The sequence below is a fragment of the Channa argus genome, chromosome 11 (genome assembly GCF_033026475.1).
Source record: "Channa argus isolate prfri chromosome 11, Channa argus male v1.0, whole genome shotgun sequence".
In the NCBI taxonomy this organism is placed as follows: domain Eukaryota; kingdom Metazoa; phylum Chordata; class Actinopteri; order Anabantiformes; family Channidae; genus Channa; species Channa argus.
In genome coordinates this window covers 6,736,011-6,750,250 of record NC_090207.1, presented here as the reverse complement: position 1 = coordinate 6,750,250, position 14,240 = coordinate 6,736,011, and the positions used below count along the sequence as shown (strand labels likewise).

At 38.6% G+C, this 14,240-nt stretch overlaps 3 protein-coding genes across 5 annotated transcripts; 2 read left to right on the top strand and 1 right to left on the bottom strand.

Annotated features, from left to right (window-relative positions):
- Positions 1–2,464: 2,464 nt before the first annotated feature.
- Positions 2,465–7,151, top strand: emb (embigin). Of its 2 annotated transcripts, none has more exons than XM_067521779.1 (9): positions 2,465–2,626; positions 3,723–3,794; positions 4,006–4,189; positions 4,334–4,416; positions 4,540–4,676; positions 4,867–5,028; positions 5,580–5,697; positions 5,794–5,827; positions 6,421–7,151. In XM_067521779.1, exons 1-9 carry the CDS (start codon positions 2,557–2,559, stop codon positions 6,470–6,472), a joined length of 912 nt encoding a protein of 303 aa, XP_067377880.1. In that variant the 5' UTR covers positions 2,465–2,556; the 3' UTR covers positions 6,473–7,151. The 2 variants fall into 2 exon arrangements, with proteins under 2 accessions (XP_067377880.1, XP_067377879.1); XM_067521778.1 differs by having other exon boundaries at positions 2,466–2,626; positions 3,717–3,794; positions 6,421–7,146.
- Positions 7,152–7,157: 6 nt separating this feature from the next.
- Positions 7,158–11,163, bottom strand: mrps30 (mitochondrial ribosomal protein S30). The gene is made up of 5 exons (XM_067521777.1): positions 10,549–11,163; positions 9,595–9,740; positions 9,354–9,459; positions 8,363–8,539; positions 7,158–7,933 (listed from the first exon to the last, which is right to left on the bottom strand). The coding sequence occupies exons 1-5, from the start codon at positions 11,129–11,131 to the stop codon at positions 7,674–7,676; spliced, it is 1,272 nt and encodes a 423-aa protein (XP_067377878.1). The 5' UTR covers positions 11,132–11,163; the 3' UTR covers positions 7,158–7,673.
- Positions 11,164–11,402: 239 nt separating this feature from the next.
- hint2 (histidine triad nucleotide binding protein 2) lies at positions 11,403–14,219 on the top strand. Of its 2 annotated transcripts, XM_067521781.1 has the most exons (6): positions 11,644–11,963; positions 12,200–12,337; positions 12,962–13,066; positions 13,224–13,296; positions 13,379–13,481; positions 13,863–14,219. In XM_067521781.1, the coding sequence occupies exons 1-5, from the start codon at positions 11,877–11,879 to the stop codon at positions 13,468–13,470; spliced, it is 495 nt and encodes a 164-aa protein (XP_067377882.1). In that variant the 5' UTR covers positions 11,644–11,876; the 3' UTR covers positions 13,471–13,481; positions 13,863–14,219. The 2 variants fall into 2 exon arrangements, with proteins under 2 accessions (XP_067377883.1, XP_067377882.1); XM_067521782.1 differs by lacking the exon at positions 11,644–11,963 and adding an exon at positions 11,403–11,496 and having other exon boundaries at positions 13,379–14,219.
- Positions 14,220–14,240: the final 21 nt, after the last annotated feature.

Here is a 14,240-nt window from a genome sequence, read left to right as displayed (position 1 = left end):
CCTAAGGCGAAAACAAAATAATGCATCAGTGTATAAGTTTTAATTTCTCTATATAAGGTTCTGTAATTCAGTGGTTCCCAAGCAGGGGGTCAGGTTTCTCAAAAAATTTATGACACATCCTAAAATGATTAACAGTCACAATTGTTTTCATTGGCACTTTTCTCCAGCGTTCACACATATTTCCACATTTTATGCTACAGCTTTATTCCAAAATGAATGAAATACATTATTTTACTCAAAATTCTACAAACAATACCCCATGATGATGACGTGAAATACGTTTGTTTGAAATCTTTGGAAATGTATTAAAACTAAAAAACTAAAAAAGCACATGAAAACACTGAAAAAAATGTTGAATGTGTCTCATGATGAAGCATTCAAATCAAATTCTTATGCCAGAGAAAAAAAATATTTGGAGAAAGGTTAAGTCATGTTAACTGTATTTCTTTCTCCTTGGTTGGAAATGTTATACTACTCATCTAATCAGCATCTTCAGTTTGAGTGAAAGTTGGCATGGGCCCAGTTAAATCCTCCAGGGTGGGCCATTGTTCCTCACCTGGCTCATTATGTGGATAATAAGGAAGGTAAAAGAAGGGCGGAGTCATTGGGATGTAAGCACAACTCCCTTCATCCCCCAAGGAGAAGATCATTAGGTGCGGCCTGCTTGGTGGATCTGTAAACTCTTAATCTTCCTGGGGATGGATGATATTTGGGAGACAGATTGTGCCTGAGACTTCCCCCTCCTCCGTCCTGCTCTCACCTTCCTTATTATCCACCTAAAGAGCCTATTCGAGCTGGTTGCAAAATAAAGCCAACTCTGAATGATATAACTGGACCACCCTAGTCAGCTAGACTGAAGAAGCTGCTTGGATTAGTAGCAACAATGAGTCCTGCTTATGTCACAGTTTTAGACTTTTAGACGCAGATGCAGACCATAGGACCAACTTTTGGTGTGGAACAATGGGTTTATTTCACCATAGAATGTAAAGATACAACAGGCACAGGAACTAAAAAGAAAAGGGAAAGCTGAGCAATGAAGTAGATAATCCACAATACGGTAATTTAATGCCAAGTGAGGAAACGTACTTTGGCGCGAGTCGTAAATAACTTTGTGAGAAGAGGTAACTAGAAGACAGCAATCAACTAAGTGAAGAGGCAAAGAATGCTGGAAATAAATCAAGATTTACAAGGCCCTTAATATTGGGCAGTTTGGCACCAATGCTCTTTTCTCAGGGGCTGACTATATTTACTAGTTGTGGATTTACCTGGTGCTGGTAACAACAAGGTCAGCTGGTTAGCACAGACTTTAAGACATAATGTAGACGCTCTGTCTGGACCTGGAGACTTAACTATGTATCTCATGTATATCCTTAATACTGGTGGGGGGGTCAGTGAGGAGGAGGGAGAAAATTGTTTTGGGCTGTTGGTTTCTGAGGGTGGAGCAGATTCTGGGTGTATTGTTATAGCTGTAGAAGAATTCTGGTCTCAAGCAAATTTATGGTTCCCTGCAGTATAGGGGAATGTAGGCCTCTCCGCACTGAAGCTGGGTCATTTGATGAGAAGTTACGATTCTTATTTTCAAGACTGAAATAACTTTGACCTGCTGAGTCACTGTGTTTCTCGCCTGGTTGAACATGAGGAAAAACAGTTTGAACAGTATAAACGATTGCACTGCATTTGTTCCCTTAAATGTTACGTCTAAAAGTTAGCGGAAATAATAATTGAGAAATATGAAAAGGAGGAAGAGATGAAAAGGAAATTGACAAAAACCTGCTAGGACAGAAAAAAATTAGATTACAAAATGTACTAATGCAAAAACTAACAAAATACCATAAGAGCAAACAAGTGTGATGAAGACAAATGGCCTCAGCCCATGGTGTTATTTTAGTGATAGGAACATGTACAGTGGTGAGAACTTTTGCTTGTTTGTGTTGATATAAGTGTCTCTATACACAGCTTAGAATCTTGCATCCTCACTCACAGCCTGAAACCTTTGCACAGTGTATAATTTTATAAAATCTATTTAACAGCTCTTCCAGCTGAAAAATATTTAAAGTTGTATCAAAAATGGAATCAATTACTGGAATATTAGGTTTGTTTTCCCTTTGCAGTTTCATTTGTCTGAGGACAAAGAGATAATGTGACTTTTCAGCTCCCAGCTCTTCTCATGTAACTTGAGTGGACACCTTGCAGAAAGCTGCACAGTGGTAGTAGAACAATATTGTTTGTTAGGGGTGTAACAGTTATTTTTAAACAAAGTACACAAAGAACTGCATTTTTTTCAAAGTACAGGAGCGGTTATTTTGCTTTGAGCGGTTATTTTGCTTTGATGCATAACCCTGCAGGATAGGACACATTGGAGCTTAGCATCTAGAGGTAAACCTCTCTGAATAATGGATGGAGCCATCCACATGCTGCAGGGTGATCTCATGGCTGCGTCACTTGTGAAGCTGATGGAGGAGGGGGTGGGTTGGCCAGACACTGCAGCAGGCAGAAGACAGGGGAAGGAGGCTAAGTGAGGAACCCACTCGTACTGAGGACTGAGGGATAATAATCATGCCAGCTTCCTGGAAAAAACTCTTTTTTCTGATCCTGCTTCTCATCTCCTGCAGACACATCAATACAAGTAAATGATATTTAGGTTTAATTGTATTTGTATGTGTTGAAGCTCTATCTCTCTCTCTTTTTTTTTTTTACCAAATGTCCTGTAACCTTGTGAGCAGTACAAGAAAATGTCATAGGATTCCACACAATAATATAGTGCTGCAGCATTTGATATACATTTAGTTTTTTTTGTTTGTTTTAGGTTAGTTTGTTTCTGTTCGCATAGGAAGTTGCAGAAGACTTCTGTTTTTTTCTTTTCAATATTAAGACTGAGGCAACGAATTGAGGACCAGAATTGAGCCCTGTGGCACAACAGTGGAGAGACCCTGAGAATTAGAAACATACCCCTGCCAAGATACCTTTAAGATTTATTTAGATAGGTAGGACTTGGACCAGGCCATGGGAGGAGGAAGATCTCATGGTTCCCAGTGTCTAAGGGTGCAGATGGTGCAGCCCTCAGGGAAACCAAATTTGTGTGCCTTTGTTGGGTAAAAGGTTTAAATGCTCTGTGATTACTGTGCTGAAACTAACAACAACAGAGCAAACATCCATTTGAACAGAAAAGCTAAACTTTGTTCACTAACACTATGAAAACAGACACAATCAGCAGACTTAAGAGAAATACAGAACATCATCTAATAAACAATTTCAAACATGTTGTCCTTTACTTTTTGTTCTTCACTACTATAATTTGATGATAATATGATGAAAAAGATTAGAAATGAAGGTGCAACTCCACCAAGAAGCCAAACCAAACCCTTCCTGCTATTAACGTAGCACCGCTAGAAACTAAACTACCTATATAATATTAAAATTATAATATTAATATTCCCCTCAGTAACCACCATAAACACCCTGACAACCATTTTCATCACCTTAGCAACCATATAGTAACACCTTAGCAATAATGATTATATCGTAACAACCACAAAGTATTTCCTTACCAACACGTTAAGACCAAAGTGAAATAGCAACTTTGGACTTCTTGTACATAATTGTTTTTATTTTACAGAACATATAGCTTGTTTTCTTATATATACTGTAATTACTGTTATATTTTATTCTTGCATCAAGTTGTCACGTTTGTGTCTGTTTATTCCTTTTATTGTCAGAGTCAGCAGGCCCAGTGCCCACAACACCGGTTCCCATCAGCCCTTTACCAACAGACGCTAGGAGTGTTGTGCTTGAAGGTAACTGGTTTCACGCATTTTGGTAATTGGTAAATACTGCTAAAGAATCTTATAATAACAGCAGAAGATTTTGACTATTTGGTTATTTTACATGTAGTGTTATGATGGAGATTGGTGTCTTCTTTTGATGATTGCTTGTCCTTTTAAATATAATCAAATTTTTCTGAAAGAACTGATTTTTTCCCCCATATTTCCATAACCCTCCACACAGGTTACAATCACACTGAAAAAGTTGAATTGATGAGCCCCGTCCAACTAGAATTACAATGTATATGGAGTGGTAATCAGAACAAACCGCAGAATATAACTGGCTATTGGAGATTTAATGGAAAGGAAATCGAGGACAGTCGTCTCACGGTGCAGCTGGAGAATGGACAATATAATCTCACACGAGTGTAAGTGTTTGTGTGCTCTTTCTTTCAGCCAATTTTATCTCAATTTCTGTCAATATTTATAGGTATATGGTCTGAGCCAGTGCAACTTTATTATTCAAATAAATTGGTAAGAAACACTATTGTCTATTTATTTTTGCCCGACAGTTTTAGCATTGTGAGTGAAGAAAACCTTGGAAATTACTCATGTGTGTTTGGAGATGAAGCAAAAATAGATTTCATTTTATCAGGTACAGATAACATCATTTTATGACATGTATATATAATATTTTAAAAAATACCCAGTCAAAATGCATAGTGCTATTTAGAATGAATATTAACATAATTTAATTCTTTTCTCATTGTCTAACCAGCTCCACAGGCTGGTTACATCCGAGATAAGCCGATAATAGGCTACGTGGGGGATTCTGTGGTGATGACATGTCATATGGAGGACACCAAACCAAAGCCCATTACCTGGAACTGGTACAGAGAAAATGGGACCGAAAAGGTGAGTGAGCCCCTTTCTGGCAAGCTCCAACATTATAATGTTTTAATCGGTCATAACCCGAAGGTGATGTTCATTACCCCTTACAAATGATACAGCAACAATGAAAAAAAGATAAAAATCTAGTATGACCTACTATCTATTGACCCGAGCGCATGGCATTTAAGAAGCTGCGGATGATTTTGTTTTGCAGCTTCAAATTGTCACCACTGCAGAACCTCACCATTATAATATCAAAAGTGAAGACTATGACACCAAACTGGTGGTGGAAAACCTGACAGAGGCTGACTCTGGCTTGTATTACTGCGGCGCTGTGTATGGCATCAGTATTACAATCACCCCTGTGGAGCTAAAGGTCGGTTGTGAAAAGTTCAAAGTGTTTTGTCGTACTGTGCTTAGGTACAATATTTCAGTACTTCTACCTAAGACGTCCTAGTTTATAGTAATTTACACTTCAACTTTCATTGATTACATTTCAGAGGAAATATTTTGTGTATTTTACTCCACCACATTTATTTAAAAAGCTCTAATGACTTGTTAGAATTTCTAAAAAAACACTAAAAAAACAAAAATCAGCATGTAATACCTATGTGTAACAGATCAAATATATGGTTCCCAGTATTTTTGGCTACGTTTTGGCTCTAGTTTAATTTAAATAGTTACTTGGCTCAGTGATGTTCAATAAGTTCCACACTAAGAGTTAAGTTTTGCAGCATATTTCTAGTAATAAATATTTGCCCACACTTTGATAAATCACTAATAACACTTAAAGAAGATTTGATGACAAGACTTCTTTATGTCCAATTTACAAAAGTTTTACTTCTGCTTGTAATGTTTAGAAGAACATTTTTACATTGTTGTACTAATATGACAAAAATTGAAATATGTCTTAATCCCCATTTGAAGGTCATCACTTACTGGGAGCCTCTAAAACCCTTTATAGCCATCCTGGTGGAAGTCATCATCCTGGTTGCTGCCATTGCGCTTTATGAGCGAAGTCAGTCTAAGAAAAACCATGCAGAAGGTATTTAGAAGTTACACAGATGCTTTTGTTTCTATCAGCGTATATGTTGTTTATGTATGTTGTGTTTTAACTTTGACTTGTCGCCCTTATTCTCAGAAAATGGGGCGAATGCCGAGGAAACAAACGCACCGTAAGTACTATGGGATTTTTCACTTTCTGAGAAGGGTCATTTTACAAAGGTTTTATAAGTAATGCATGGATTTTTGAGCTACGAGCCATTAATAAGAAAAACTTTTTTGTTACCAGTATGTGTAAAATCCTCCTCCAGCATGACGCTTTGACCAACAGTTTTAGAAATATAAACCATTTAGTAACAACTAAAGACTTGATAGATTATAGAAGCCATGTTTTATTAATGTTTATAATTACATATTACTTTCTGAAACTGCGAGAAACTGCCTTTATTTGTGTCGTTCTCTTATTTATAGTTGGGTGCATAACTAGTTTGCATTCTCTTCAATGCCATTTTAATGTAAGTGTATGCAAACTTAACCCTAAACTTAACATAATAACACACTTGTTCTTTTATCCTCAGAGTAACAAAAATGGTCAAGGGATGTATAAAGACAGTCATAGTAACATAGTTGCAAAAGTTTAAATCCTTTTGATAAATAGTATCAAAAGGGTGAAAAGGTGCATAACTAGAAAGTGATGCTGCTGTCTCTCTCTCTATGTGTGTATAAATTTGAGTTATTCATTATGTACAATTTGGGCTTTCATTAGGACACAGGAAGAACCAGAAGGGAATTCTTCTGTGAGACAGCGCAAAGTTTAAAGGGTACAGACGCTTAAATCCAGCAGCTTCTTTAAAACTGTTATGAACTACAGAGTTCAAAAAGCACTATTGTATCGCAATCCGTCACTTAAAGCCAAAATATTCTTACCAAACAATGCAATAACTGTCACTTTCAACCTTTTATGGGTGCCCACTTAGCCTTTTTTTCCAGTTAAAAAATGTTTTGACATGCTGGGGTTTTTTAATTGACATTGGCATCACAATAACAGAAGTGCACACGTACCCTTTTTTTTTTATCTTGAAAACTTTTAACTTCCTGTGAAGAAACCGACATTTTGTGGTTGAATACTATCTCTGCCTTTGCTGAAACTGAAGTTCTTTACTTTCTCACTTAAACCTCAACACAACTTCTATGTGATATTTATGCATTGTGATTTGTGAGCAGTGCCTTACACTCAAAAAGCAATTAACTAGCCATTTATTCTCTGCTTGCAATGACTTTTAGTGTTTGTCGTTGAAATGCTGTGTCTCCATACTGTTTGTTACCTTTTATTTAGATGTCATCATACGGTATATCCAGATGTTTGTGCATCTTTATGTCAATGTGTAAAAATGTGGTATTTCCTTTTAAATACAACTTTACGTGTGTTGAGTTGTCCGCCTGCACTTAATCATGATGATATGCCACTGTATACAAATGGATTAAAAACAGTTGTACATGTAGTATTCTGGATCATTTTGTCTTTAATGCTTCAAACCACTTCAATAAACTTATTAAAATCTTGAACAAATAAGTTGACTCCTTTGTAAGTAAATGTATGAAGAAATTAAACTTTTCCACTGGATTGTGAAACTGTGTCTGGGGAAACACGTTCATGAATGAGAAAAAACAATTCTTGTAAAAGTTCAAACTGATCTGACTGATCTAACTTTGAACAAAGCAAGGGTCAATTTGTAAAGTGTTATTTTATTTTTGCATAAATACAAACTGCACAATATCAAACCAAGACATGTGTACAGTATTTGTGCAGTACTTTTAATTTTGAACTCATAAGCCACTTGAACTCAGCTTAGCCAGATACATTTTTCTTTCTTTTTCTTAACTTTACATCTTGGACAATCTTCATGTCTGCCATGCTGGGCCCTTTGAAAGCTCTTTTTGTCTATTGCATTTCCCAGTGCCTTGAAGAAGTGAATATTTTTAATGGCAAACAGAGTTAAAAACAAACCAACACAATGACTATGGCTGGTTCATGAGAAACTGAACCAGAAGCTTGATTACGGCATCGTTCAGGCCCACGACTTCTTTGTCCTCTACACTCTCGTATAGTCGCAGACTCTCCGTGCCCCACAGAAGGTTTTTCCTGGGGTTGTTGGCATCGGTTTCCACAGAGAGGGCCACTGTGTTGAGCTGGTAGCAGAAGAAAGAGAAGTAGTGGCCGTCAGTGATCACAGCCTGGGACACGAACGGCCTGGTGACGTCCTCGTGGTTCCAGAAACCTACAGACACAAGAGGGAGGAATGACCACTGAAGTCCATTATAATGATTTTCAGCCGACCGTAAGGACTCAGAATAACCAAAATAAATAAAACTGACCCCTATATCATATTATACTCCCACTCTATTTCCCACTAAGTGGCCCTCAGATCTCCCTAATGACATTAGAACACAGATATAATTTAAAGAGAATGATGAAGAGGAGGAGTCTACAACATGAGACTGACTTAAAATTCTTGCTATGCTTGCTCTTTGCTCCCTAATCTACTAATCCAGGGTTTTAAATGTTTTCAGTAAAACAATGACAGTAAAGGTATTTAGTAAAAACTCCCATAAAAACAATAGACATAAGATTAATTTAGGATAAAATCGAGTTCCTAATACTATCCCCAGCAGAAAAACCTGCACAAAACCCACATCTAATAACGCACCCTGGTACATGGCCTGAGCTCCTGTCCAGGCAAAGAGGCTGGCGAGCCCATTGGCTCTAAGGAAGACTTCAATCTGGTCAGAGTGCTGGTTTCGAGTCATCCGGTCTCGGTGGTACCGGTCAGGAACCAGGTGGAACTGTGTGTGACCATAGCAGGCTGGATCCGGCAGCTTAGCACCTGTAATAAGAGACGGCAGGCTTAATGTGTACAGAGCATAAAAACAGTCAGAGATTATTTAATTAAGAGACCGGTAAAAACCAAATTATATATTCGTGTTTTTTCATATATGACAAAGAAAAGTTTAAATCCTCACAACAGAGCCGAGCTGGATCCAACAAATGACAAATGTTTGTCATTTTGTTTGGCTTTTGACGTGAGCATTAATCTAAGCAGTTTTACAAAAGTGTAAAGTTGTAAGTTTCAACTCCAGAAATGTAAGACTTTGCTGCTTTTCTTTATCTTACAGGAAAGTAAATTGAAGAACCTTTTTAGTCGTTCAAGACTGACAGTCAAAATTTGATGCTGTTCTATTGACAAACTTATTCATCAATAGATTTTAGAAACAATGTGCATGTTAAGAAGTATTTTCAATATTGCTAAAGGCTTTTTGCACAACTGATCACACACTGATCTGAATTATTGTATGTTGGCGGACCCTAGTAATAACGACGCATTACTAAAAGTTTCAAATTAAACTTGCAGTATATGAAACACCAGCACGGGACCTATACTGTTCCTGATATTCAGTCTAACAGGTTACCAAGTTTTTAAGAACTCCCTGTTCCTCCTGCTTCTTGTGTTTTCTGAGGGTGTAGGAGGCTCTTGTTTTACTACAGTTATGTCTAATGTGTGCTAAATGTGAGAAAACTTGAAAGATTTTATGATCACCTTGGCCTTGAGATGATTTGGGAAAAGGCACAAAGGACTGTCCACACAAAGACTCTGATTCAACTGTTATTCCTATAGTGAATGTGACTGATAGCGGTGTTACCTGTGAAAATGTGGTTGTCGTACTGTCTTCTAAACAGAGGCATCAAGTTGGGAGCAAGTGTGATCTCTGGAACGTCAGCAGAATATGATGCCTCAAGTGGAGCAAACTGTGTTTTGCATTGAAGGGAAAACTACCATGAATATTTTAAGCCTCTAATCTTAAAATGCATTTAAAATACAATGAAATGTGTTCTTCTGTTTCTTTAAAAACATAGACTCCTTGGTGTGAAAGCGATTTTTACCTGTGGCAGCTGTTGAGCTACTCTAATCTGACTATGAGGGTTGTCGTCAATCTGGAACCTGATTGGCTCTGGCCGGCCTCTCCGGTGCCCCTTTGGGATGATTCTCTTTCCTCTCCTCCAATAAAAGTTGACCTGGGGACTAATATCTGATAAAGAAATTATTATCAGAAACAAAACATAATACGTATCATTATGAAATGGGCCATTCTGCATAATGATTATATGAAATTGTAAGGCTGCAACTAACTAACAATAGTTTAACTGTCAATTTATGTGCTGATTATTTTGTTTTGTTGTCAGTTATCAGTGATAAATATCCATGCCAAGGTGATTTCTTGCTGCTGTCATTTTTCCTAACAGTCCAAAATGAAAAGAGATGCATTATAACTGAAGTTAAAACAGAAAAGTATAAAGTGCTCATATTTGGGAACCTGGAAATCGTCAAATGTCATAGCAAGAGCTGACAATTTTCTATTGACGGATTAATTGACTAAAGCAGAGACTAGATTTCCTTGAGAGTAAATTTGTAAGCATAAACTAACTGAAATGAGCAACGGTTTGCAGTCTGCAATGCATTAATAATTCATAATACACACACCAATGTCCCCACTGTGGGACAAATAAAGGTTAATCTTATCTTGACTTATCTTATTCTAAAACTGGAAATTCTGCAGAACAGTCATCTTTACTGTTGGTATTTTAAGTGTATTTTCATTACTTAGATCACAAATGTCAGTAAAGCCGAGGTCACATTTACTCTTTTCTTATTTTGACTGACAAACAGTCCAAAACCAAAAAACACTCAAACTGCTGTGATCAAACACGGAAAATCATAAAAACACAGCTGATGATTGACTCTTAGTTAGGCAGTAGTTTTGATGCAGTACTTGAGAATTGAGAACTTCTACATTTGATACACACAAATGTACTTCTTGCTCCACGGATCATTCATACCTAGACTGGAGCGTTGGAGCAGTGGGTTGTATTTGGCCAGACTATGGGTGAGTGCAATCACCAGGTTTTTCAGAAAAGGCCCGACCAACTGCTCCTGCTGTCGGTACAGGAACGGTTTGCGCTTTCTTGTCTCCAAGTGCTCATTTAAAATCACATGGGTCACTAAGGAGCGTATGTCCGCGAAGGCTTCATCACCAATCCCCGCTGCAGCCCCATCCTCTCCCACGGCCTTCTCTGTGCCCTGGGTGAATGTCTCAGGCAGGCCTGAGATATATGCGGTTTTGGTGAAGTGCTGGTACCATTTGTCTGCGTTCCGTGCAAAAGTCTGAGGGTAAACCACGAATTTCAGCCGCTGAATACGAGTGATGAGGGACAACTTCTCCTCTACCGGTGAGGCGCTGATCTTTTTGACTTGCTCCTCAATCTGTCGCCGCCGGGCAGAGTTGCTTTTAGCCGTAAGAGAGGGGACGAGGGGAGGATACGCGGGCTCCTTAACCGCAGCCTCGGTGTGAACAAGCTTTAAGGTTCTAATCGGAGGCAGGTTTTGAGGGAGCAGCAAGGACAGTCGTGTGCGGGCCGCCATGTTTCTACTATGACGTCAGTTTATTTTCCCCTTTCCGCTGACAAATGAACTAGTGGGCTCCCAAAACAGCGCCCCCAAGTTCCAAAAAAAAAAAAAAAAAAAGTCCCAATAATATTTTTGCTATCCAAAAAACCTTCATATAAAACGTTAAGCGTAAATTAACTAGTCATGTTTATTTTAGAATCAGGCCACATTACACGATTTACTTTTATATTGTTACTGAGTGTCATGGTTACCGCTACAAGAACACTGTCGCTCTTGAAGCGAGCCTCACACGCTGCCTTCGGTCGCATTCAGAAATGCCGTACAAATTAGAGCTAGGCACAAAATTATCACAAAAAGAACGAAACACGGAGAACCAAAATGTACGTTATCGTTTGTAAAATTTAAAAACAGGTATTACTGAATTTACGTATATCTAGTTGGGAAAACGTTTTCTCTGTTAGCCAGTAAATTACGAGTTTAGCAATCCTTCGCCTGAGTCGAGCATCGCTCACCACGTTAGCGTTACCCGTAATTTATTAAAGGTCTTAAAATATTACATGATGACTCTTATGAAATAACAATTATACACTTCCCTATGAGGTGTCTTTCTTTGACAAACACGCAAGTAGAAGAAGTTCAATTCGACCCTAACTAAATAGCGGGGTCTGTGAAGGCATCATCAACGTACGCTGTTTTTATGTTCGCCTGTGAGTTGGTTACTTAGCGTTATAGCAGCAGTACCAATATTAGCTTGCTTATTATGTATTTTCGTCAGATTTTGCGCACACAGATCGTGGGAACGGGAACGGTCCAACTCCCCCGTGTGCACCGTGTTTGTCGAGCACAGGTAACTTTAGCTGCTCTAAATAGAAACCGCCATGTTCTCTCTCTTATGAGCATTTTGATTTCGCTAAGCACATTAGTGCGTTTTGCCAGCACCAGTCCTACCAGCACTGGTGGCGGCGGTGGAAAAACCCGCAGCCCGCAACCACCGAGAGGTATGGGCTTATTGTGTCCAGCTTTATGAGCGGTTTGGTTTTGTATGCTAGTAGCAGGCGTTAGCTTGTACTTTGTGACCCACAGAGAGCCCTGTGCACCAAAAGGGACGAGGTGAAGCTGGCAGAGGAGGCCAGCAAGAAGTATGGCTCCTTGGCTCCGACCATCTTTTCTAAAGTGATTGACAAAAGCATCGCTGCTGACATCATTTATGAGGATGAGAAGGTAAACGTCGCAACACACCCTTTAAACATACCGGATCCTTTCTCATTGCTGGATTTAATCGTTAAGCGGCCCTAAGAGTTCGTTGTTGGCCCCCCTCTGACCCCCTGCAGCACAATGTCAGCTTCAGTCTTTGCCTAAGATACCTATAAAAATAATAATAATAATATATAGAATTTGAAATGTACTAGAATTAAGCCTTAGGAGGTCGTAATATCCCAACACATTCGTCCCTAATGACAAAAAATACCACCTTCCCAAAAACTGCTATTAATACTTTTTCCCCATTTAAAACGAGTCAGTCTTTTAAAACTACTTCAGCCTCAAATATACACCTCAAATATTAAGGGTAATTTTCGGGTGTTCTTAAACAAGTACTTCAAGAATTCGTTTTTGTTCGTTTTATAACTGCAGCAGTAAACTTGTGAGTTTGAGGTCAGCGACAAAGGTTTACAAGAGAGAGAAGTTTTTAATCATAAAATACTGAATAATTTACAATTCAACTGTTGTTGTTACTTTACTAGTCATGCTTGCTCTTTCGAGTTATGTTTATAACCACATGCACACTGCTTCCTGTCCTGTTATCATGTGTGACTAATAAAACATTTTTCTGTGTGTGTTTATCAGTGTGTGGCATTCAGGGATATTAACCCCCAGGCCCCTGTTCACTTCCTGGTCATTCCCAGGGTCCCTATTCCCAGAATAAGTCAGGCCAAAGATGACGATGCTGACGTAAGTGGACCCCTCAACTGCTTAGGTGTTGTGATAGGTTGTCACACCACACTATATCTAAATGTGTGTGTGGAAACAATGTTTGATTCCAGCATTGTGGCCAATGAGATGTTGCTTTAATAGCCTGCACATCCTTCCTTTTTTTTCCCAATTTCAGCTCTTGGGACATTTGGTGGTTGTTGCCAAAAACATGGCACAGAAAGAATCTCTAAGTGAAGGATACAGAATGGGTAAGTTGTTAGTTGATGAACGTAACTAAAGGCTGTTTACTGCTTAAACATTAAATGCAGTGTATGATTTTGCCCTCTGCAGTGATCAATGATGGAAAACATGGCTCTCAGTCCGTTTACCATCTCCACATCCACGTCCTGGGAGGAAGACAGATGAAATGGCCACCAGGATAACTGCTTGATGTGTATGTGAACATAATGGAAATAATTAGTCCGTTACTTATCAGAAAATTAATCAGCAGCTGATTTTACAATTCATGTTTCAATCATTTTTCAAGCAAACATGCCAAAATTGTGCTTGTTCCCATGTGAGCATTGTTAGTTTTGGGGGTTTTCTAATGACAATTGAACAAGATTTCTGACATCACCTCAGGCTCTGACTCGAACACAAATGTTTTTTTGCCATTTGGGGACATTTTATTGACCAAATGTTGAATCAATTAGTCAAGAAAATTGTTATTGCCACCCTGTCCATTAATGTGCCTGTGACTTTTCTCTCTCTCTTTCCTTTTGGTTACTTACATACTAAAAATGTTTGATTTCCATTTTTTGTACTAACATTTTAGCACGCAAATTTTTTTTATTTTTTATTTTTTTGTCCTTTCGGCTTATCCTGTGAGTTCAGGGTCGCCACAGCGGATCATTGTCCGCATGTTGATTTGGCACAGTTTTTACGCTGGATGCCCTTCCTGACGCAACCCACCCCAATTTCTACCGGGCTTGGATCGGCACTGCACAGCTGGGGAGGGGAACGGGCTGTTAGGGGTTCAGTGTCTTGCCCAGGGACACTTCAACATATAGCTGGGGCGGGGGATCAAACTACTCACCCTGTGGTCCGTATGAAATGTAAATGTATATATCTTGAAGTGTAAGATATTTTGTTTGATATGCTGCAAATAAAGACAAGATTTTTAATTTGAAAAGCTAAAAAGTCATCTCTCTTC